Genomic DNA, 25,786 nt, shown 5'->3' with positions numbered 1-25,786 from the left:
GGAACACTGTCAATTGTATATTAAAATGGTGCTGCTTCAAAAATGCCTACTAACCTTTTATAATTTATGTTCATGAAAACTAAAACAGGACTGTAGTGTATATGATTGTACATCCTTTTACTGCACTGTGGATCCATCTAATGTCACAGAAGTGAAAGTGTCACTAAGGATATGGAAGCAGACCTTCATACAAGTAAGTTAAGGTATTCATTAAATGATCTTCAATTATGGGTTTAAATGTATTGATTATCCCTAGTAGACAGGGCATTTATGGCAGGTAATGGACCGATTGCAATAATTAAGAAGCTATACTAAAACCAAGATCTTTGAAGCATTTATTTCCAGTAAGTATCCTGACAGAGAATTATAGTCAAAGGTGTTTGCCTTTCATTGCATCTAGTTAGAGTTTTTCAAATGCTTTAATTGGGGGGAAAAAAAAAAGTATCAACTAACTCATAACATTTGTAGTACAGAACAGGAGCCACAGCTCCAATAATTTTTGCTAGCAAATAGAAATTTACCTGATCACTTATTGTCTGGCTAATTCTGTAAATACACATTCATTCTCCTTCTTTTCCCTACGGGCCCCAGCTGAAGCATTAGGTTAAACTATCGACCCTGATTTCCCTTAGAGCAAAAATGCAAATGGAATGAAGAACAAGAGACAAATTAAATATGCAAAGTAAGGCTCTTTGCATTGATGAGACCAGATGAGTGGTGAGATCTTGATGTGTATTCTGATACTTGGATGTGTTTATTTCTAGGCAAACATCCAGAGCCTTAACCTTATTATAAATGCATTACTTCAAAGTGAAAACCCACTAATAGTACTGAGCAGTGAAAACAAAAAAATAGAGGTAAGTACAGCTGTAATAATTCATAGCTTTTCCTGATTTTATGACATTGTGCAAAAGTATATATGGGGGAGGGGTGGGTGCTGAAAAGTTCTCAGCCCAACCAACAAACTTCCTAAACTGAAGCTGAAAAGAGGTTTTTTAAAAATTTTAAGTGCCAATTTGCAGAAACAAAATTCTGTGCTGTGACATGGTTTCAGATCATTGATTGAACCACAGACACGTCATTCTCTTCTTGGTTGGGCTGAGAACTTTTCAGCACCCTCTTGTAAAGGAAATGGTCATGTGGATCAATTTTTCACTCTGTCAAAAATTAGAAAAACTAAGGGACACTCGATGAAGTTACAGGGAAATACTGTTAAAACCAATAGGAGGAAATTATTTTTCACTCAGAGAATAGTTAAGCTCTGGAATGCATTGCAGAGGTTGTTGAGGTAAGCGGATAGCATAGCTGGTTTTAAGAAAGGCTTGGACAATTTCCTGGAGGAAAAGTCCATAGTCTGTTATTGAGAAAGACATTGGGGAAGCCAATGCTTGCCCTGGATTGGTAGCATGGAATATTGCTACTCCTTGGATTTTGGGCCAGGTACTAGTGACCTGGATTGGCCACTGTAAGGACAGGCTACTGGGCTTGATGGACCATTGTTCTGACTCAGTAAGGCTATTCTTATTCTAAGCACCCTTGGTTATGCTCCCCTTTGCATATAAAATTAGTATTTATGGCCTAGTGCCTAGATTGGTGATGCCCAGCTGAATTCCATACAAAAACTAAAAAAAATTTAATTGGCTTAAATGGTGTGATAATTGAAAATGCCATTAAAAGACAATTTAAAAAAGATTTTTGCAATTGTCCAAGTCTCGCCACATCTTGGTAGGTAGAACTGACATCTCAGCCATCATGCTGAAGAGGGGGGGGCCTGCTGGCCGGAGGCAGTAGGCATCCCTTCAGCCCACCATCTGAAAATAAAGTAAATGGGAGAGAGCGGTGGTCGTCGGATGCACGGAGGAAAGGGGGTGTTTGCGTGGCAGCGGGAGAGCATGGGCAACTCTCCTGCTACCGAGGGGTTGGGTTGGGAGTGGGTGTTGGTTGGCGGCAGGAGACATTGGGCATCTCTCCTGCTGCCGGAGTGTATTGGTTTTCAGCGGGAGACATTGAGCATCACTCCCACTGCTGGGGGGGGGTGGGTGTTGGTTGCGCGGGAGAGATTGGGTATCTCTCCTACTGTTGGGGAGATGTGTTGGTTGGCAGCAGGAGACATTGGGCATCTCTCCCGCTGCTGGGAGTGTGTGTCGGTTGATGGCAGGAGAGACTGGGCATGCTTTTACTACTCCCACCAAAAATAAGATAGATGGCAATTTATGATTCTTCTTGTAATTTTTTATTTTTTTCATTAGCCACAGTCAACACACATGCCACAAGATGCATTTTTAACAGTGCTGTCACTGTACTGGCACTCCTGGACCAGTCGCTGATTTTTGTCACCAAAAGCCAACACCGCTCTTGGAGAATAGCTCGATAATTTTTAAGAATCCATCGGAGTGCTTTTTTCAGTATTTGCATGGCAGTGTCGGAGACTGCTAGAAAGTTTGCTAAAGTCTGAGATAAGCCGTTTTGATAATCTACCACTAAAATGCATGCAGGTAAACCGTCTGGAAACCAGTTTAGTGACCATGTTAAAGTTTTGAGAAACTGGGCCTAAATCGGTTAGGATGCTAACCTAGGCGTCTTAACTTTAGGCATCATTTATAGAATCGGGGCCTTAGTGCCTCCTGTTTAGGAGGTGGTAAGTGATTCTATGTTAAGAATTCATCAGTTAATGTGTGATAATTCTAGCGCTTTTAGCACAGAGAGCATTCCACATCCATTCTCTGCCCACTAATGCCTCCTAAGATATTCAGTATAATCTGGTTGGTGTTGTCTTTGTAGTAATTATAATACAATAGTAGTCTATTCAGGTGACTTTCCAGGCTTCATTGTTTATGTTACTGATACCCTTCTTACTGCTAATCTCCCTCACAAATTGGTAATAGTGACCGTTACTTCTAAATCTGCTGGTTTCATATATTTCAGTGGAGCCACACTGCAAAGTTTCCTTCAGCTTGTGAACAAATGCTTTGTGTTAATTTTCAATTGTATGTGCATCTGTTGCAGACCATAATTAAAATTTCGAAAGAGCTACAACCTAACAAAGTTCCTTTATGGGTTATTCTATTAAGTGTTTTTGCTGGACTTCTGATTCTCACCCTACTTATACTGGCACTTTGGAAGGTAAGTCCTGTGGTTTTCTTTTTGTAAGTAAATCACAGAAAAACACATACACTTACTTTTATGTTTATACAAAGTGGATGACTAACACAGAGTCACTCAAACATTTTTAACTCCAGCACACTAAATGGAGCAAATGTTTTTCGTGGCACATTTAATTGAAATTATAAAATTGTAAAACCAACAAAAAAAATTAAATTTGAGAGTTTAAGTTCTTTAAGCTATGTTTGGGTAATTGTAGCAACAGTGAAACTAAAGTAGATAGAATAGAATTGCTAATCAATGCTATGGATATTCTTGTTTCTGAGTGCAAGTAAAAATGCATGTCATCATCCACCATCTGCAGTCGTTCTGATTTTATTTTTGTGTTTTGGGGTTTTGTTTTTTTTTCATTTTAATTTTTGTCAGAGCTGAAAATCCAAGTTTGCAAAGATAAGATGATCCAAATGGTAACAAAGCCTTGACTGCTTTGTTGCTCAAGTTAGGATAACTATTGAATAAAAAATAAAACTAAAATTACTTGTTAGTTTTCAAGGACCAATTACGTCAAAGAATGATGCTTGTCTGGGCAGTTGTATCCTTATGCGCACTCATATTGACAGACTCCTGTGTATGCGACATACAAGTACATGTCATCTATTCTAGTGCAGGGAGTTTTAAAAAATAAAATAAAATTCTGGAATCTCTTCAGGGCACACCACTGTGCTGTGGTACACAGTTTGGGAGACACTGGTCTTAGATGTCTTAAGTAATATAAAATAAACTTGTTTATTATGGGATCGATATTCAACCACAGTGGTAAGTGGCTGGTGAGCTGCTTGCAACTGTGTGCTGAATTAACCCAGGACATTCAATGCTAGAGCGTGCACAGATTCTGGCAATGAATATCTGGATATGCCTGCTGACCCAGAAGTTAACCGGCCACTGGTTTAATATTCAGACTTGTGCCTGGTTAACCTGTCACAAAAAGTTAGGACAGCTGTTTTACTGTCCTAACTTAATGCAATTGCTTAACCAGTTAGTGGACCTACGAGTAAAATCGCCACTAACCAGCTAAGCCGCATCCTAATTCTGCTTCAGCCCATCCCAACTTGCTTGCGGGATGGCTGGTTAAGGGACATTTCAGCTGCAGTAACCACTAACTAAGTGCTGCTGAATATCAGATGCTGGCTCACTCATTGGGCTTTAACTGGGCAGGAGCCTTACGGCTCCTTTTACTAAGGTGAGCTAGCGGTTTTAGCGCTTGCTACAATGCCACACGCGCTGTACGCTAACATCTCCATAGAGCTTGCGTTAAGTATTTTTCATTTAGCGTGTGGTTTTCGCACGCTAATCTTAAGCGCACGTTAAAAACGCTAGCGCACCTTAGTAAAAGGGGCCCTTAGTTTTATGACGCTTTTATGTCACTGAGCCATCACCCTGAAAACCATTCAGTAATAAATTTGAGAAAAAGCTATGAAGTAGTAAACTTCTGGGCACTATTCACTGTGAAGGTAAGTATGTAACTGCGCACCTATAAATGGGCACTCAAAGGACATTTGTTGGGAGCCTAGTTGATAAAGGAATGTAGGCGTCTTATTTCCCTTATTAAAATGTTGGAGTGACAGCAAAAATAAAGGTGCGCTAGCGTTTTTAGCGCACGCACAAGATTAGCGCGCGCTAGCTGAAAAATTACCGCCTGCTTAAAAGGAGGCGGTAGCGGCTAGCGCGCGGGGCATTTTAGCGCGCGCTAAGTGCGTGCTAAAACCGCTAGCGCACCTTTGTAAAAGGAGCCCTTAGACCAGCCAAAAAGCTGGCATAAGTTTGTGCATCTAAAGTTCGGTTCATAGACATAATCGCGGAAGACAAAGGCGTGTGCCGACAACTGAGCGCAAGACGGAGGCGCGCACCGAAGAAAATTACTGTTTTTAGGGGCTCTGACGGGGGGGTTTTGTTGGGGAGCCCCCCACTTTACTTAATACAGATCACGGCGGCGTTGTGGGGGTTTGGGGGGTTGTAACCCCCCACATTTTACTGGAAACTTAACTTTTTCCCTAAAAACAGGGAAAAAGTGAAGTTTTCAGTAAAATGTGGGGGGTTACAACCCCCCAAACCCCCCACAACGCGGCGCAATCTGTATTAAGTAAAGTGGGGGGGTTCTCCCCCCACGCCCCCCCGTCAGAGCCCCTAAAAACATTAATTTTCTTCTGCGTGCGCCTCCGCGCTGCGCTCAATTGCGCACGCCTTTGTCCCGGCGCGCTTTTGACCTGACACCTAAAGTTCTAGTGATATTGTATAGTTATGTGCATAAATGTGAGTCATGCCCATAAACCTAGTTGTAAAATATACACTATGCAAGATATGTGTATATTTACAGAATAGCACTTAGACAAATTTTCATATGTATACACGTACTTTAATTTGTGAGCCCTCCCAGGACATGAAAATACTTAGGCTCCCTTTTACAAAGCTACGCTAGCAAGTGTTGCATGGCAAACACTCCGATACCATTCAATTTCTATGGTGTCTGAGCATTTATCGCATTGGCCCACGTTATCAGGCTTAGTAAAAGAGTCCCTTGGTATCTAATCTAATCTAATCTAAACCTTAAGTTTATATACCGCATCATCTCCATGAGAATGGAGCTCGACACGGTTTACAAGAACTTAAAATAGTGGGTAGAGAAGAAGAAAAAGGATTACATGAACTTATGTGTAGAAGGGGGGAGAGTTACTGCTTAAAAAGGTGTGAGCAAAATCTTAGCAGCCCTTTTACTAAAACATGTTGAGGCACTTATGACCAGAGTCAGTGTAATGGCACTCAAAATTGGGTGCTGCATCAGTGCTGTGAGTCTATAAAGGGTGCACACCCTTTATAAAATCATGTTTAGCACTGATTTCCACGCCTAACTTTAGGCGTCAGACTTAAGCCGCTGATGAAACCTGTTGTAAATGCTGGCGCCCAAGTTAGGTGTGCTGAGGCCATATTCTATAACTACACATGAATCCTTTTGGAATGAACATAAGAAGCGCCATCTCCGGAACAGACCCTAGGTCCATCAAGTCCGGCGATCCGCACACGCGGAGGCCCCGTCAGGTGTACCCTGGCATAGTTTTGGTCCCCATATCGCTCCAAGCTTCTCGTAAAGAGAAGTGCATCTAGCCTACCCCTACCCATGTCACTTCATGCCACTCATAAGGAGATGCTCGTGGTCATGCCCCCTTTTATGTTTTATTGAAATTTGATATGCCGCTCTAGCTTCCAACAGTTCTAAGTGGTTTACAAATAATAAAAAAAAATAATTTTTTTTTTTTTTTTAATAATCTTTATTCATTTTCTTTTGTTACAACAAGTGTTTCAAATATACTTATTAGAAATTTAAACATATACACTTAATAAACACATTTATTATCATCAAGTTTAACATTTTTAGAAAATTAATTTTATATAAAATTTATAATATTATGCAGTAAATCTACATTTTATATAATTTCTTTTGAATGTATTAATCCCCCCTCCCTCCCTCCCATTCAATCAATAATATTTAAAAACAACTTTATTGTAAATTCATTCAATATTGATATAGTGTTTTAAAACCAAAAATAAAATCCCACCCTATTTCCCTCTAATCAAATTTCTATCTTGGGAAAAGTTAATCATTCATTACAAAAATCTGTTAATGGTCTCCATATCTTTTGAAATTTATTAATATATCCTTTTTGTGTTGCTATGGTAAGCTCCATTTTATATATATGACAAACAGAATTCCACCAGAAAGTGTAATTTAACCTGTCATGTCTTTTCCAATTAAATGTGATTTGTTGTATTGCTATTCCAGTTAAAATAAATAAAAGTTTGTTATTACTTGATGATATTTGACTTTTTGTTCTCATTGTTGTTCCAAATAATATAGTATCATATGTCAAGGCTACTGGGTTTTCTAACATCCTATTAATTTGAGGCCAAATTGATTTCCAGAATGTTAAGATGAATGGACAAAAGAATAAAAGATGGTCTAATGTCCCAATTTCAACATGACAGTGCCAGCATCTATTAGATTTAGAGCTATCAATTCTATGTAAACGTGTAGGGGTCCATAAAGCTCTATGTAAAAGAAAAAACCAAGTTTGTCTCATAGATGCTGACATCGTACATTTTAACCTCCAAGACCAAAGTCGTGGCCATTGAGATGCACTAATTTGGTGCTTTATCTCAATGCTCCAAATGTCTCTAAGACCATTTTTTGGTTTTTTATTTATATATCCGGATATTAATTTATACCACTGTGCAGCTTCATGTCCTATTGAGTTTATCTGGAAACACAAGAATTCCAAGCTGTGATAATTAGTAAGATTTTTCCATTCAGGGAACCCTACCTGAATGGATTGCTTCAATTGCAACCATCTAAAATATTGTGTTTTATTAAGATCAAATTTATTTTGCAATTGTGAAAACTCCAGCATTTTACCATTTTTTATTATGTCGTCTAAAATACGAATACCTGCTGTCATCCAGTTTTTCCAGATTATTTTGAAACCGCCTATTTTGATCTTGGGGTTTAACCAAATTGTTTGAGTTGTTGATTTACTAATTGGAATAGGAGTTAGATTACTTATGTATCTTAAAGTTTTCCATGTATCCATGAATATTTTATGTTCTTTGTATAGCCTTGGCATCGTGATACTAACTACATGACTAAGACGTAATGGAAACATAAGTCTCCATTCTAGCCAGAACCAATCTGGAATATTTATAGTGGGCTCTGGGAGGATCCAATACATACCTTGACGTAAAATATAGGCTTGATGATACCTATAGAAGTTGGGAAAATTTACCCCTCCCTCCGCAATTGGTCTTTGTAATGACACTAAAGCAACTCTGGGATTTTTCCCAAGCCAAATAAACTTTGTCAATATTTTATTTAATTTTTTATAAAAAGAATTTTGGAAGAAAACTGGTATCATTCCCATTTGGTAACAGATTACAGGTAATATCATCATTTTAACAGTTTGTATTCTTCCCCACCAAGATAAGTGTAAAGGGTTCCATTGCTCACACATCTCTGTTACTTTTTGTAATAAATTTTTTTCATTAATTTTCATTGTATCATCTATATTTTTTGTAATCCAAATTCCAAGATATTTAATAGCATCCTCTTTCCAAACAAAAGAGAATGATTTAAATAAACCTTTTGTACAGTGTATATTTAATGGAAGTACTTCTGATTTGTTCCAGTTTATCTTATATCCTGAAAATTTTCCAAATTTTTCAATCAGTTCAAGTAAATGTGGAATGGTAGATTCTGGGTTCCTCAAATATAATAATAAATCATCAGCATAAGCTGATATTTTATATTCTTTATCTGAATGAGGTATACCTTGTATCTCCTTTATTTGTTGGATTGCTAATATTAAGGGTTCTAAAACAATATCAAACAATAAAGGAGATAAAGGACATCCTTGTCTAACTCCTCTTTGTAGATTAAATTTTTCTGAAAACGTATTATTAATGTATAATCTAGCAGAAGGGGAGTTATATAGTGTTTGTATCATTTGTATGAATCCAGGACCTATTCCAAACCAATCCAATGTCTGATACATAAATGTCCATTCTATTCTATCAAAAGCCTTTTCTGCATCTAAAGAAACAGTAAAAGTAGGTTCGTTTATTTTCTTTGTTAAGTATAACATATGGAAAGCTAATCTAGTGTTATGAGATGAATGTCTTTGAGCAACAAATCCTGTTTGAGACATACTTATAATATGGGGAACAGCTTTAGCCAATCTTAACGCAAGTATTTTTGCTAATAATTTTCCGTCTACATTTATTAAAGAAATTGGTCTGTAATTTGATATCAAAGTGGGATCTTTATTTGGCTTTGGTAAAACTATTGTTAATGATTCTGCCATAGTGCCTTTAGTACAACCTTGATTTAGTTGATATTGAAAAAGATTTAATAAATAGGGTAATAAAAAATTTTGAAAATGTTTATAAAATTCCACTGTATAACCATCACCACCTGGAGCGGATCCAACTCTAAGGGACTTCAAAGCTGTTCCTAATTCTTTTAGTGATATTTGTTCTTCTAAACTTCGCTTTATATGTTCAGGAATTTTTGGACCCTTTAATAGTTTCAAGAATTCTAAACCTTCTTTTTCTTTATTTAAATAAGTCTCGGAAGAATAAAGAGATTTATAAAATTTTAGGAATTGTTTTAAGATTGGTTCAATTTTTGTTAGTGTATCACCTTTTTCATCTTTTATAGCAATTATTTTTGTTTTCTTTTTTTTCACTTTTAGGTAATTTGCTAGTATTCTTCCCGACTTATTTGAGTTTCCATAATACAGTGCCTGCTGAGAAAATAAATCTTTTCTTATCATTTTTGATGATATTTCATTGTATTTTCCTTTAAGTTTTAACAGTTCTTGTTGTGTGGAATAATCCCATTTTTCTATAAGTTTTAATTCTAAATTTTTTATTTCTTTTTCTAAGTTAGTATATTGTTTTTTATTTTGTTTATTAAGATAAGCCGAATAAGAAATAATTTGTCCTCTTATTGATGCTTTAAATGCATCCCATAATATTTCTCTAGAAATCTCATCTTTATCATTTATTTGAAAAAATTCTTTCATTTTTATTTGAAAATTTTCACAGAATATTGGATCAGCAAGCAATGCATTATCAAACTTCCATATTGGTCTATTTGTATTTTGATCTGTGATCTTAATTTCAATCCATACCCCACCATGATCAGATAAAATGATTGGATCAATGGCAGCTTTTGTTACTTGATGTGCTAGATGTTTTGATATAAAAATATAATCTATTCTTGAAAAAGAATTGTGAACATGAGAACAGAATGAAAATTCCCGTCCATCAAAATGAAGTATACGCCAAATATCCGTTAAATCACAAGTTTGTATTAAATTATCTAGGCCCATTGATTTCATATATCTACTTGGGTTTTTATCCAATATAGGATCCATAACAGCATTGAAATCCCCCGCTACTATTAGATTTGAAGTAGCCAGTGGTAAAATCAATTGTTGAAGAGTTTTGAAAAATTCATTTTGGTTCGAATTAGGGGCGTATATATTAATCAACGTCATGGTAGTATTTCCCATATTCATTTCCACAATTATCCATCTTCCATTAATGTCTGTTGCCTTTAATTTGAATGTAGCAGTACATTTTTTATTTACTAGAATAGCAACACCTGCTTTTTTCTTTGTAGCTGGTGAGAAAAAACAATGTTTGACCCAACCTCCTTGTAGTTTACTAGATTCAATATTTGAGAGGTGGGTCTCTTGTATAAAGCATAAATCCGCATCTTGCCTTTTTAAAAATAATAGTGCTTTTTTCTTTTTTATCATATGATTTAGACCATTAACGTTTAAGGATATTATTTTAAGATCCATTTATGCATTTTTGATATATTTTCTTTAAAATTTTATGAATTGTTTTCTTTAAATTTTTTTTTTCCCAATATTTAAAATATTTTAGAATATCCCCTTTTTTTTCTTTACTCCATTTTCCATTATTTTCCCATCTTCCCTTCCCTCCCTTCCCTCCCTTCCCTTCCCATTTTAATATGACCACTTGGATACGTATATTGAGGTTAGGTGTATATAACTCCTACAAGCTATTACAATATATAACTATATTTACTACCATTATTATTTCGTTGTTTAGAATGTTCTTACAGTTCAAATTATAATTCCATGTTCTTCTAATTCTTTTCAGTTAAAGTTGAAAGTTCTGTTTTTATATCGAACTCTATATTTGTATTTCATATTTAATCTTTATGTTTTATTAAATTAAATATAAATTTAAATATAAATACATATACAGTATTCGATAATAAGTTCTTGTTTAAGATGTCATTGGCTGTTCATGTTGATCGAGGAAATCTTGAAGTTTTGTAGGATCTGAAAAGTTTTGAGTTTTGTTGGCTATGGTGATTTTCATTACTGCTGGATAAAGAAGGCCATATCTTGCCCCTAGAGCTCGTAGTTGGGGTCTCATGTCTAGGAATTGTTTTCTTCGTGTTGCTGTTTCTTTTGCAAAGTCAGGGACAATGTGGATTCTTGCATCCTGACATTTGAGGTTTTTGTTTTCTTTTGCAAGTTGGCAGATTTCTACTGCTTGTTGGTGTCTCAAAAGTTTAAATATTAAAGTTCTTGGTCTTGATTGAAGGTTTTTATTCTGTGTTGGTATTCTGTGTGCTCTTTCTATTTCTAATGCAGCTTTGAATTTTAAAGGTAGTATTTTAGGTAGAAATTGTTCCAGGAATGTTATAGGGTCATTTTTTTCTACCCCTTCCGGAATCCCGATGATCCTTAAATTATTTCTTCTTTCTCTATTTCGGCTGTCTTCCAAGTCTCTTTTAATTTCTTCAACTTCTTTCCATATTATTTTAGATTTTCTCATGTCTGTATTCAGTTGTTCTGTATTGTTTTCTAGGTCATTTATTCTATTTTCAACTATATCCACTCTTTTGGTGAGAAGTGCAGCATCTTCAATTGCTTTTTTTAGTTTTTTATTGCTGTCTAATACTATTTCTTTAATTTGTCTCAGCTCTTCCAAGACGTCGGGGCTTTCATCCGATGGCAACGGAACTTTTGAGGGTGTGTTATTTGGCTCTGGTTTTGATCTTTTATTGCTGCTACCAATACCGGAACCACTTGCTTCTGAATCGCACTTGTTTTGTTTTTTAGATGTCATCTTCTGTTATTATTCTCTTCTCTTTATCTCAGCGTGCCTTCACTGTCTCTCTGTATCAGTTTCAATATTTTGCCGCTTGTCTCTTTTCTTTTGAGTCTTCAATTTATGTTTTTACTATTTTGCTATATCAATTTATAAAATAATGGTGAGGAATTTTCTTTCAGGATTTGTTTCTATTTTTTAAAATAGAAAATTTTTTTCTTTTTCAGCTTTTTTTTCCTTTTTTTTTTTTTCTCTTCTCTTTTCTCAGTTATCTGTCCCAATCTTATACTTAGAACAGACTCAAAACTTTTATTACAGTATTCTTAGAGCAACTGTCAGTTATTTGTCTCAAGTTTTATTGCTGTGAGTAAAAAAATGTCGGTAGTCTTTCTCTCTGTTTCTCCTCCTTCAAGCCTTATCTTAGCCTCTATGAAGGCAATAACATTCAATTTAGCAGCCTTTCTTTTCCTTAGATTTTTTTTTTTTTTTTTAGATACGGCTGGTCAATCTTTTTACAGATTTATTTTACTAAATCCGTTAGTCACCTTTTTATTGTTGACACTTCGCTTCAGCGCTGAAAAAATCGGTAATCCTTTTTTCTGGCTCTCCTCTTATAAGCCCAATCGCAGCCCTTACCGAGGAGAGCAATATTCCATCTAGTATATTTTTTTTTACTTTAGTATTCTTGAAGTATATGTCTTTGTCAGTTTTCAGTGCCTCTCAATTACCTCGATGTTACTTTTCTTCAGGTTAAAAAAAAAACCGTTAATCCTTTATTCTGTCACCTTTCTCAGCCCAAGCGCTGAAGAGAAAGAAAAAAAAAAACCGACAATCTCCTATATCGGAATCCTTTTTAATTTCAGCAGAGGAGATTGATATTTATATTATATTTATATTTATATTATTCATTCACTATTCTTTTTGCGAAATTAGCAGCAAGGAAATAGTTTTAAAAAACCGTTGCCAAGCAGGTTTTACAGCAGACCTCGCTTCATCACCGGCAGAGGAGAGCTATTTCAAAACAGCTTATCTCTATAGTATGACAGGCACCAACCACCTCATATATTATTTATAAAGAAGAAAATTTTATCTTTGTCGTTAGGTAGCTCACCGGCAGTTTCAAATTCCGTTAATCTCCAGCTTTTTACACCTCACTTCTCAGGATATAAAAAACGGCACTTTTACTTTTTGATTTTTCACCTTTCAAACGTCTCTCCGTTTCAGCTAAGGAGATAGATTTTAATTTATCACACCTTCAAGATCGTAGGAAATCATTTTTTGTAGTAATTTCTGTAAAATAAGCTTGTTTGTACGGAGCTTCTCCTTCACCCAACCGTCAGCATTCGCGTCCAAGCCACGCCCCCCAAAAAAAAAAATAAAAAATAATTAAAAAGAAAGGAACTACATCAAAATACAAAGAAAAGACCTAGTGGAGTATACACCATGCCTCATAGAATAACACACTCAAATTCTAATAAGTGAATTAACTTCAATAATTGATTGATAGCGCCTAGTTATTGACAGTTAAAGGTTCATTACTCAAATTGCACGTGCATCCCAAATCTAGGAACCATATATAGAAGCCAGGGGTTAATGTGAGCTTTACCATGCAATAATTGTTAGCGCAGAACTGTGTTGAGGGGCTTTGTTGAATGTTTGCAGTTAGCATTTAGTAAACTGCGTGTTCATTTTGTGTGCAGGGATATATGAGGCAGAATTCTGTGTGGAATCGATTACACAAGATTTGCTTACATTTCTAATCCCATTCCAGTGATCATTACTCCTAGTTTTTTTTCATATTTATTTATTTATTCAGTTTTCTATGCCATGCTCCATATTGAAGGTGTTTACTGTATTGACTCCGAAGCAGGCATTGATTCCAAAACATGACCCATGTCAGGTCATTTAATAAAGAGAATATAATTGTTCTATTCTATAAGCCCTTGGTTCTTTTCCTCTTTTAATATTCAGGAATTTACTACATAAGTTAACCAGCCAATTAGGACCACATAAAACACAATCCTATTTTTGTCCAGTTTAACTTATGAAGTTAGTGCTGTGTTTCACACTTAACCAGATAAGTGATAGCTGAGCTGCACATACCCAGATCAATGCTAGTGACTAAACATTGCCCTGCATTGAATATTTAGGCATAACACCAATGGTGGCCAAAATCTGCTGACCTCTGCTGGCTGAATATTTATGCCATAGATGTTATCCTCTCCCAAACCTTGCTCAAATCATGCTCCCTTCAAATCTCTGCATGGAGTGGACCTAACAATTCTTTATTCTCAAATGAACTAAAATAAAAAAGATTAGAAATATCTCACTTTCTATAAGAAATTAAAACAAAATTAAAAACTTTTCAACAAATTTTTAATTACAAAATTTTGGGCTTTGCATTTTTCATATAATTATGTTTATTTTAGTTTTAAAGTTTAAAATCCCAATAAATGTATTGGTTAAACTTTGTAAACTGCCCTGGAGCTTTTTATTGGGATTGAGTGGTTGGTAAGCCATGTATTGAAGTATAAGCTCTCTGAAATCAATATTTATACATGTTTGGGACAGACGAGTGTAACTGCCTTATTTACTCAGGGATTTTTTTTTTCTAAAATAACAGCCTTAATGAAGTATAGATGATAATATAGAAGACTAGAGATAAAAAAAATGGAAACAAGATTTATAAACTTTATAACTATTGATTATATTCAATTTTGCAGGCTGGATTTTTCAAAAGACCTCTGAAGACGAAAATGGAGAAAAAGTGAAATATGTACGTCAGCAAAATGTAAGATTACAATCATTAACTTCTCTCAGGTCTCCAATCAGCACAACACAACTAATCTATGCATTGAGTGTATCCAAAGGCAAATTATCTAATCACAGTTTTGGAAAACTTCAAGGATGACTGTTCTATACCAACTAAACTCAGAATTCTGCCAACATAGAAACTACATTAAAGAACTATAGAATCTATTTTGTAAAGTAAGACATGTAAAACTTTGGCGAGCACCAAATCATTGTTAAATTGAACGTCTTTTACTCTGCTTGAGAGCATTATACCATTGTCAGTATGGGAAGTAGAAGGCATCAAGAAAAAAAATAACCAGGAGGTATTGCCGCCTTTTAAACATGGTCTTGACTTCTCCAAAGCAGACATGACAAGAACTTATACACCACTGTGTCAAAGATTTAATACCTTAATGATAAATTTCATGGGAAGAAGTCTTGAACTAAGAAATATCACCGCCTACCACTGTGTGCATTATAGTGCAATTGACGTGGATTATACAATAGAAGATTTAATAGCCTTCTCCTCTTCGATGCCTGGCCCACACATCAAAGAATATATGCCAACACATACTCCCACATGGAAGCAACAATATATTTTTTCTTATGACTTTTGAGCAAAGCTATTATATTAATAATTGTGTGCACTCATTTAGACTCATTTTGGAGTTCTGTCCTCCCAGGTGCTCTGCTCCATGTTAGGCCTACAAGAGTTTTGGTTGGGGAATTGTGGGGAATTTGATATGCTCAAGAGAGAAGTGGAGAACCATTGGCTTTGAAATTTAGGATCTGTGGTTCCTTTGAAACTTGAAATAACAGAAAATGTATTTAGTTTAAAATTATTTGCTTCCTTGAAGGGTTTGAAATATGTGCTCCACATTATGCTATTACACATCTGGACAACATTTTAAATATAAGCTTCTTCTTTTACACTTCTGTACTATAAAATCAAGAAATATATTTATTCTGTACATAGAATAGATTTAAATAACTATTTTATTGATCTGTTTTCTAATATTGATTTCCTATAAAGATGTAAACTCTTATGATGATCAAGATTTACTTTGCCCATAAGCTGCAGTCTAGAAGTGGTATGTTCAGGTGACAGGAAGAATAATTAAGTTTCCCTCTGAAGCAGATCAACATGGGCACAGTGCCATTCTACTAATTTTTGTTTCTGTAAGTTATCTGCTCTAGAAATTAATATTGCTATTAAAATTAACACATGTATGTTTAAGGAATTTTTATCTGTTTAAATAGGCTGACAACAAAAGTAGTAATACTAAATCCAAAAAAACTTAGGTCAAATAACAATCAATTCTTCTAAATATATGTGTTCATATAGCCCTTAATAGTAGGAGAAAATATTTCAGAGGGTGCACCTACATAGGCTGTCTGACAAGAACAAAAACACTTCCTCAGAGGTCCCGCCTTTGAGGATTTCTCAACTGCGCAGAGGTTCACCCAGGATCGTTTTTAGTCTTTGATCCATGAGTTTTCATATCAGGACCTTCAGGGACCCCTGAGGAAGACAGTTTTGTCAAAACACGGACCATGTTGGGTCCATAGTCCCCAATGTTTTGGGTCCTAGGTATTTCTTCATGTGGATTATTGGACTGTACTTTTAATAAAGCCTGCATCTTGAACATCATCTCCTCCACAGTGTGTTTGTTCTTGTCAGACTCCAGGGTCTGTGGAGTATCAAGGGTCAACCTTTATTTGTCCTACATAGTCTGTATCAATCAACTCTCCGTGGACAAAAATAACACCCCTTCATTAATCAGAAAAACTCCCTCCAATGTATAATTTTTCAAATTTTTCCATAAATCTTTCCCATCAATCATTATATAAAAAATGAAAAAAAAAAGTAGTGCATAGACAAAACTTATCTGAATGCCTAATCCCATCCAGTTAATAGTTGGGCTATAAGCTTTTTAAATAAATAAAATTAGTAATACAGTAATAATAAAACATCTTCAGCTATTTCTTCAAGAGTGCCCCTAGTACCAACTCTAAAAAAACTCTATGTCCGACAGTGACAGTAGCCAGCTCTCAAATGAGTATTATGCACAGATATGACACTATGCAGTGCAAACTTATAGATTTTAGACTCCCTTTCAGCATGCTGACTCTGTTATCCCCACCATTTCTCTCTTCTGAACTTGTGAAGAGTAGATATCTACTTCTATTATTCTGACTCAGCTTTGCTCAGCTCACATCCCCACATTCATTTGAGCCCACAAGCTTTATTCCCATTCATGAAATAACCTCTTAAAATGCATAACATTTCACCCAAGTGTTTGAGTGTTCATCCCTCAGTGCATGATTTGCATATGGAGTTACCCACCCCTTCTGCCCACTCAGCCCTGCAATTTTCATAAATTGAATACAATCCTCTTGCACTCAGATAAGTAGAAGTAGAAACCCCTTTTCAAACACCTTTTTCTAAGCTCTGTCAAAAACCCACTCCCATGGGGGGGGTCATGTATATATAGAATTGGAGGAGAAGCCTTATGATTAGTGCATTGGAATGAGGGCTTTTGGAACTGGGTTCAATTCCCACTGCAGTGCTTTGTGTCACTGGCAAGTCACTTAAGGCTAGATTCACTAAGCAAACCAATTGTGTACCGATTGGTTTGCAACCTAATTTTCCTCCGACCCGATTCACTAACCTCATGGCCGATCATCCTCCGATCTGATCGATCTGCGCATGCAAATGAGAGGAAGCGGCATGCAAAGTAGGCAGGCAGTGATTCACTAAGTCAAAACTAGAACACAGACTGAGCTGGACAATCAAACAAGTGACTGCTGAGGACCAATCGCTCACGTCCTTTCCGACTGCATCTCCTGCTCTCTGCCCAGATTCTCCTGCTCTCTTGCCGCCCTGTTCTCTTCTGCCCCGACTCTCTGCCGCGATTCTCCTGATGCCCTGCTCTATCTCGAATCTCCTGTTCTCTGCCCCGACTCTCCTGTTCTCTTGACGCCCTGCTCTGCCCCGATTCTCCTGCTCGATTCTCCCTGACTCTCGTGCCCTTCCCCGCAGTGCAAGCCCGTGGTTTTAACCTGCAGGTTTAAAGCGGGTAAAACCACGGGCTTGCAAAAATGTAGGGCTTGCAAAAAAAAAAAAAAAAAGTGTTTCCTAAAGTTAAAATAAGTTTTGTTTCCTGCTGCCGGGCACGGAGGGCCAGCTCATGCGCAGACTATCTACAGATGGGCTGCGCATGCATCGGGATAACTGGAGAGCGATCCTTGCAGTCGGTTGGAGGTGTGATTCCGATTGCCTTCATTTGCATGAGGGTACTTCATGAATCAGACCCCGGCCATGGATCGAATCGGATCGCTCACTGATCCGATCCGATCCATGGCCCTAGTGAATCTAGCCCTTAACCCTTAATTATTCCAGGTACATAACTTAGATTGTGAGCTCACTAGGGACAGAGAAAGTATCTGTATAATAATATATGTAAAGCACTTTGGTTGTACGACAGGAGGGTGGTTTATCAATTTCATCACCCCTTCCAAATGCAAGTGGCATTATTTCATATATTTTACTGAGTGCTGCCAAATTTACATAGTAAGGCCATAATTGTAACTTGATTTCATTTTGGAGGTGGACATAACCTACAGTACATGGGATTAAGGAGAATAACTCCCACAATCTCTCATGTAATGTCCTGACTGAAACAAGCACTTTTTTAAAAAACATAAGTGCAAATCCCAATTTTGGAAAAGTTTCCACATAGCTCTTTGAAAAATGAGGTAGTCGCATATATTTTAGTTCTGTCCAAGCTATACCCAACCATGCTGAAGCTGATGTTCCTTTGAAGTCTCTGAAATCAGCATTTATATGCTGAATATGGTTCTAAAATAATGTCCTACAATAATCTAACTGCTCATATGTGCAGTAATCCTAAGTAGATAATCACTAGTATATCAACACACAAAAAATAAGAACAGCCATACTGGGTCAGACCAATGGTCCATCTAGCCCATTGTCCTGTTTCCACAGTGGCCAATCCAGGTCACAAGTACCAGGCAGAAACCCAAATAGAAACAACATTGCATGCTACTCATCCCAGGGCAAGCAGTGGTTTCCTGTATATGTATCTCAGTAATTAAACCTGATATACTATGAATTTTAAAAGGTCAGAGGGTAATGTTCAAACTCATTTTAATGTGTAAAATAGTGACCATCTTCCTTGCCCTATATAAATGGGCTTTTATTATACGAGGGTCATTTCATAAATAATGCACACTGGTTGTTGGTTTTTTTAATTTACATGTTTTTTTTTTTTGGTGAGTTTTTTTTTTTCCTCAAGCATTTCTTTACAATCCTTTAATATATAGTCTCCCTGCTTTGCAATGACCTAATCCCAATATCCGGGAAGCTTCATTATTCCAAGACACCGTTTTTGTTCAGTTGCCGAATGGCTTGGGTACTGAAGGAAAAAAGCTCTGCCAGAGATGCAAAATGATATCCACGCAATGGTTGTTTCAACTTTGGAAAAAGGTCGAAGTCTGGTGGACTCATATCTGGACTGTAGGGAGCATGAGGTAACACCTCCCAGCCTTATTTGCGTAGTTTTTCAATAATGACTTTCCCTATGTGCGGGCGAGGGTTGTCGTGAAAAATGAGTGGCCCAGCCAAGAGTAATGGGTTTTGTGCATTTTTCTGCGCATTGTTTGAAAAAAATCATGATAATACACTGCTGTGACACTTCTTCCACATGGAACTTTGTCTGTAATGATGATGTCTTCATGATCATAAGCAAAAATCATCATTTGTTTGACTTTTGAGCTTCTCAAATTTTTTTTGCCCATGGGGAAGATGGAGCTCTCTACTCATCATTGAAAAACTACACAAATGTGGCTGGGAGGTGTTACCTCATGCTCCCTACAGTCCAGACATGAGTCTACCAGACTTCAATCTTTTTCCAACGTTGAAACAACCTATGCGTGGACATAATTTTGCATCTCTGGAAGAGCTTTTTTCCACCGGTACCCGAGCCATTCGGCAACCGAACAAAAAAAGATGTCTTGGATGGAATAATGAAGCTTCCTGGACGTTGGAACTCAGTCATTGAAAAGCATTGAAGGATTGTAAAGAAATACTTGAAAAAAAATACCAAAACATGTAAATTACAAAAAATAGTGTGCATTATTTATGAAATGACCTTCGTCTTATCCACCCTTTGTGTGGGTAAAGGTACACGTTTACAACCTGCATGCATTCATGAGCACAAATTTGAGGTGGGATTTGTATGCATATAACTTGTATTTTCAAAAGTCACGCACATAATTTTCTTCAGAAAAAAACAGTGTGCATCAAACAGCACGTGTAAAAGTGTGTGCCTCATTTTCTTGAGATAGTTTTTGAAGCAGAAGAATGCACACACTTTGAAAATCTGACAAAAGCCACATAATTAAGAATGCACACCTAGTTTCACAAATGCAGACATTTATAAAATCCCTTCCCCCTCATTCCACAATGTATATCCTTACTTTTAGTTATGCTGTATCAAAGTTATATTTTACTGAATGAGGATAATGTAATATAATTGAAAACTTCTTCACTCTGGAATGTGAAAATTAACCTGATCAGATAAGATTGTACTAAATATTGTCATTTGAATTTTATATATTGAAACCATTATAGTTTATACAAAATTTCCCTTATCAGAATTGCAGTTTTTGTTATCCCAGTTGTAAAATTCCTACTGTATAAGTATGAAAGCCACTGAAACTGTCTCATTCATAATTTTGTCTCTCCCATTTTGTGCCAGTTATATGTACCTAGGGGGGAAGTTATCAACCTGGGCTACTGTTAAGACATGTTATTTTATCATTATCTCTAGTTGTTAGTAGGTCTCATTACAAAAAAATAGCATGTTAGTGGTAAAATAACATATCTTAACTGTAGCCTACATTGATAACTACCCTCCTTAGTAACAGATTTAGGGGTCCTATTACTAAGGCAAGCTAACTGATTTAGCACGTGCTAATCAATTTAGCACGCGGTAATGATTAGTGCACGCTAAATGCTAAGGCGCCCATAGAATATAACAAAAGCATATTCAAGAAGCTGACCACTTAGTTTGCTAGCATGACTTTGAAATCATGCATATGTCAAAGGAATTTCATTCAGGATTAAGTATATCCATAGAAAAAGAACTGTACAGGATAGAACATTCACAAAAACAAACTCATAGATTTATGTTATAGGACTTTATTCCTTCCAGAAACTGGAGAGGAAAAATGAAAACTTCTGACCAGAAAACATGTCCAGTTTCAAATTCATGCTAGATTAAAGCTCTACAGATTTGAATATTCCATGCACTAACCTGAATGTTAGCAAAATAAAACCACAGAATACATTTATGCACATATTCAGCCATTTATCTATCTCAAAAATTGTGCAGAATAGGAATTTCCCAGTTGCATCCCAGGTATGACAATCCATGCTAATTTTGACAGCATCCAAAATTGCCTTGGCTAAAGACTTTGATGTGATCAGGTTAACAAGTGTCCATTCAGACATCATCTTGCTATTAATACTCTGTCAAACATGGAGCTTTATTTGTTATATTTACTTTTGTAATATCTTATTAATTGTTATTTTTGATATTGAAGTATGTGTATCTATCTGAGTCATATGCACTGAATGTATTGCTAGTAGGATGATAGACAATAAAATCCCAATGAAAAGTCCAGATGCTTTCAGGGGCTAGAGGTGCTATTTCAGTACTCTTAAGGAGATTGAGAATTCAGCATTTACAATTGATAGATGTCTTCATATACAAGGAACCACATCTCTGTTAGTATCAGTACTGCCCATATAAACAACCATGGCACATCTAGACAAAATGAAGAAAGAGTATTCAGCCATTACAAAATCTTGGTTCATTGGGCCTAAAGACTGCTAGCTTTTCTTTCTGCCAAACTAGACATGATTAAGAAAAGTTAACATCACCACGTATCTGCTAAATTTCTATGGCCCCATCTGTTTGAATGCAATTAGCTGTGCTGTTGTACAGTTGCACAGAATGTCTCAAATTAGGATTATAATGTAGTTATTTTTACAGGTTCTGAGAATTGTGCTGCAACTAGCATCTCCAAAAATCATAGAATCTATTCAAAAGTTAAAAAAAACAACAAACATATTTTAGCCAGCTCTTTAAAATGCATCTCAAAATATATCAGTAGTACAGCCACTTAATTAGCAAAGCCATTTGAATTCCAGTTTTCCATATTTTTTATGTATTTTAACCTTGTTTCCAAATTTTATCTGAATGCTCCCTGAAAATATGACCCCATCCCAACAAATCCTTTGAAGTATTCATTTAATTTAATTCTGTTTCCTGCCACTGAAAGTAAAGCATCTAGTGATTTGTGGTGCACACTTTTCTTGTATTCCCTGGTGCCTGGTATGTTGAAGGGTCTCTGCACTAACGTGCATTAATGAATTTAGTGCACATTAAATGACCTGTAGCCCATAGGAATAGAATGGGCTACAAGACATTTAACGTGTGCTAATTTTTTAACATGCTCTAAATTTAGTAGCATACCTTAGTAGATAGATCCCTTAAAGTCACTGTTCAACTTTTCCTTATCTTAGTTTCTGAATAGCTCAATTGTAATCTTTGGAAGCTCAGAGACTATTGCCATACTTTTGGGGCATTTGTAAAGCTATCTTGCCATTTATTCATCTCATACTCATGTACAAATTTCTGAGCCTAAGAAGAAAACTAGAAATCATGACGGGCCTGATTCTGGAAATGGCACCTGCCAAGGTAGGCATCTGCAAAATGGGAGCCTACCGCATATCAATCACTGGTAGGCACCACGTCCAGAATTGCACTATTTTATGTACAGATACCTTAAATGTAGGCCAGTGTTTTACAGGCCTATACTTAAGATGCCTCATGCCTACGGATGTGCCTAGGCATGGCTACAGACGCGTAAGGCCACTTCCAGCATAAGCCACGCCTTGCATCCATGTCTAGATGCCTCTGTACTCGTCTGTGGAGTGGTGTGTGGTGCAGTGGTTGGAGCTACAACCTCAGCACCTTAGGGTTGTGGGTTCAAACCCCGCGCAGCTCCTTGTGACCATGGGCAAGTCACTCAGTCCTCCATAGCCCCAGGTATGTTAGAGAGATTATGAGCCCACCGGGACAGATAGGGAAAATGCTGGAGTACCTGATTATAAAACCGCTTAGATAACCTTAATAGGCAGTATATAAAAACCTAATAAACTTGATACACATGCGAACGATGCCTACATTGTAGATGTTCGTTGCATTGATATATATTTTTTTTTAACGTGCGGCCCCATTGGTCCATTAGATGGCAGTAAGATGCCATTTTGAGAATCAGACCCTAAATGCTCAGACATCAACTTGCTATTTCTTACTACCTTGTTATTTCTAGGCTGTCATGTGTAATCTTATATAGTCATTGTTTTTGTTTACTAAATAAATGCAGCACAAGCTTATTTCCTTATTCCTCTTCTAACATGCTTTTCTTGAATTTTTCAAGCTTGTAGTTAAGTTTGGCATATATCTCCTACAATAGCGCACACCACTGTCACTTCTCCTTTGTTCAGTTTGTGCAGACTTGTCATTTCAGACTTTATTTACTAACAAGTTTATGCAGTTCTTGTCACTGCATCTCAAAAAAGATATAGCAGAACTAGAAAAGGTATGGAGAAGGCGACAAAAATGATACAGGGGATGGGATGACTTATGAGTTAAGGCTAAAGTAGCTGGGGCTCTGCAGCCTGGAGAAGAGATGGCTGAGGGGAGATATGATAGTCTATAAAATACAGAGTGGAGTGGAATGGGTAGATTTGAATTGCTTGTTTAAAAACAAACTGGAGAAAATATTTCTTCACTCAGGTCCCAATTCTATAAAGGCTGCCTAAATCCCGTCTAACGCTGAACGGGACTTAGGCTTCCAAACTAAGTGGTTAATGAGCCATTTAAGGGACTTAAGCGATAATTGGCACATGGACGTCAAAAGCATGTGGACGTTACTTTGTAGGCACATTCATAACTTCATGGAAACCCATTGGGAAAACTCATGCCTAATGGAATGGGCGTGGTCTGGGCGAGGCTTCAATATGGACGTCCTTCGATTCATTTGCATGACGCTGAGCAATCTAAGACGTCTATCTCATGCCTGCATTGTAGACAAATGAAAACCAGGTCTACTTTTGAGCATAGTTTTGGCTTCAGATAGACCTAAGTTCTATGGACGGAACTTAGGCACAGCTTGGACGTCCTTAAGGAAGACTAAAACGGTTAGGGCTCTTCTGCTTGGAAAAGAGACAGCTGAGGGAAGATGTGATTGAAGTCTGCAAAATCCTGAGTGGAGTAGAACAGGTACAAGAGGATTGATTTTTCACTGTCAAAAATTACAAAGACTAGGGGACACTCGATGAAGTTAACAGGGAAATATTTTTAAAACCAATAGGAGGAAGTTTTTTTTCACTCAGAATTTTTAAGCTCTGGAACAACTTGCTAGAGGTTGTGGTAACAGCGGGTAATGTAACCTAAGTTACATCGGCCAAGTTCCTGGAGGAAAAGACCATCATAGTCTGTTATTGAGAAAAACATGGGGGAAGCCACTGCTTGCCCTGGATCGGTAGTATGGAATATTGCTGCTACTTTGGCCAGATACTAATGACCTGGATTTTACCCAGTAAGGCTATTCTTATGTTCTTATGTAAGTTAAGCATCTATATTGGTTCACCCCTAACTGATGTAGGTGCCTAACTTAATAGGCCAAATTGGCACTGATAATTAGCTATTAACACCTCATAATTGATATTAATTGGAGTTAATTGAATGTTAGGTGCACAACTTGGTAGGCGAATAGCACAAAGCGGCTACCTAAAAGTGGGTGTGGTTTGGGACAGATTGTGGATATGTTTTCAAGTTATGCACAAGTTAGGTACAGACATTTAGGCCAAGAAAACCCTGGGATAAATAGGGTGTACCTAAGTATTAGGATGCATGGTGACACCTAACACTGCTTAGGCATTGCTAACTGATTCTATACAGTGCACCTAACTTATAGAATTGCATTTAGTGAGCGCCACACTAATTGGCACTGATTTTTTTTTTGTGACATATCTAGCCTCAGACCCTGAAGATGAAATATTTTCTTCTTTTTTTAAAGTGTAACTATGTAAATTCATGAAATGGCCTTAGTCTTTGTACTTTTGAAAGAAAACCCCCTCAATTGATTCATGTTTATCTGTTCTACTCCACCCCAGGTCTAATTTAGAATGCAAAATGAATGCGGACTACCACTTACTGTGTTCATCTGTGTTATAAGGACACTGGCATGACTGGCGTAGTGGTTAAAGCTACAGCCTCAGTACCTTGAGGTGGTGGGTTCAAATCCATGCTGCTCCTTGTGACCCTGGGCAAGTCACTTAATTGCCCCAGGTACATTAGATAGATTGTGAGCCCACCAGGACAGATAGGGAAAATGCTTGAGTACCTGAATAAATTCATGTAAACTGTTCTGAGCTCCCCTGGGAGGACAGTAGAGAAAATTGAATAAATAAACCAAGAACATTACACCTACATAGTTCATGGAATTAGTATTACCACAGTATTTTCCAAGTGTTCGCATCCTAAAGTTTTTATAATCCAACATTCCATAATCCAGGAAATGAAAAAGTGTATTTACAATTGAGATATGAAAAGATTGGAATAAAACTTGTGAACCTTAAGCATTGTGGTTGGAGAGAATGGGAGAGAGGGTGTGAGTTACTGCAAGCTTTTTGTTGAATTGATTTGCTTTCCTGCTTAGCAAATATATAGTAAGCACTTAGAATAATTAAAGACTCTTATTCCACAGCATTTCAGGGATTCCAAATGTTAAAAATCATTTTAGCATCCTCTCGTTGTCATCCACCAAGAAATATTAGTATGCAGTCACAATATTTAATGATCTGAAAGCAGTATTAAACTCCTGTATCAGCACTTACAAAAACATTGTAGACCCCAACGGGCAGTTTACTGTAGAAGGCTTAGGTAAACATTTGCTATTTAGGTACAGTATTATGAAGAAGTCGCAGACTACACACACAAGTCTAAACCACAGCAGCAAAAATCTCTGTTAAAGATGCAATGCAATCTTTATTATTATCCAAAACACGGCGGCCAAATTAATATTT

The 25,786-nt window shown here is 36.8% G+C and overlaps 1 protein-coding gene across 1 annotated transcript in view; it reads left to right on the top strand.

The window, feature by feature from the left end:
- ITGA1 (integrin subunit alpha 1) overlaps positions 1–16,546 on the top strand; it is a 284,456-nt gene extending 267,910 nt beyond the window's left edge. The window contains exons 27-30 of the mRNA XM_033931541.1: positions 89–193; positions 765–857; positions 3,007–3,123; positions 14,529–16,546. Coding sequence (XP_033787432.1) covers positions 89–193; positions 765–857; positions 3,007–3,123; positions 14,529–14,576 — 363 coding nt within the window. The 3' untranslated portion in view covers positions 14,577–16,546. The remainder of the gene's footprint in view (positions 1–88; positions 194–764; positions 858–3,006; positions 3,124–14,528) is intronic.
- Positions 16,547–25,786: the final 9,240 nt, after the last annotated feature.

The sequence above is a fragment of the Geotrypetes seraphini genome, chromosome 1 (genome assembly GCF_902459505.1).
Source record: "Geotrypetes seraphini chromosome 1, aGeoSer1.1, whole genome shotgun sequence".
Taxonomy (NCBI): Eukaryota; Metazoa; Chordata; class Amphibia; order Gymnophiona; family Dermophiidae; genus Geotrypetes; species Geotrypetes seraphini.
Note: the sequence above shows the minus strand (reverse complement) of the source record. Positions and strands in the feature narration are given on the sequence as shown.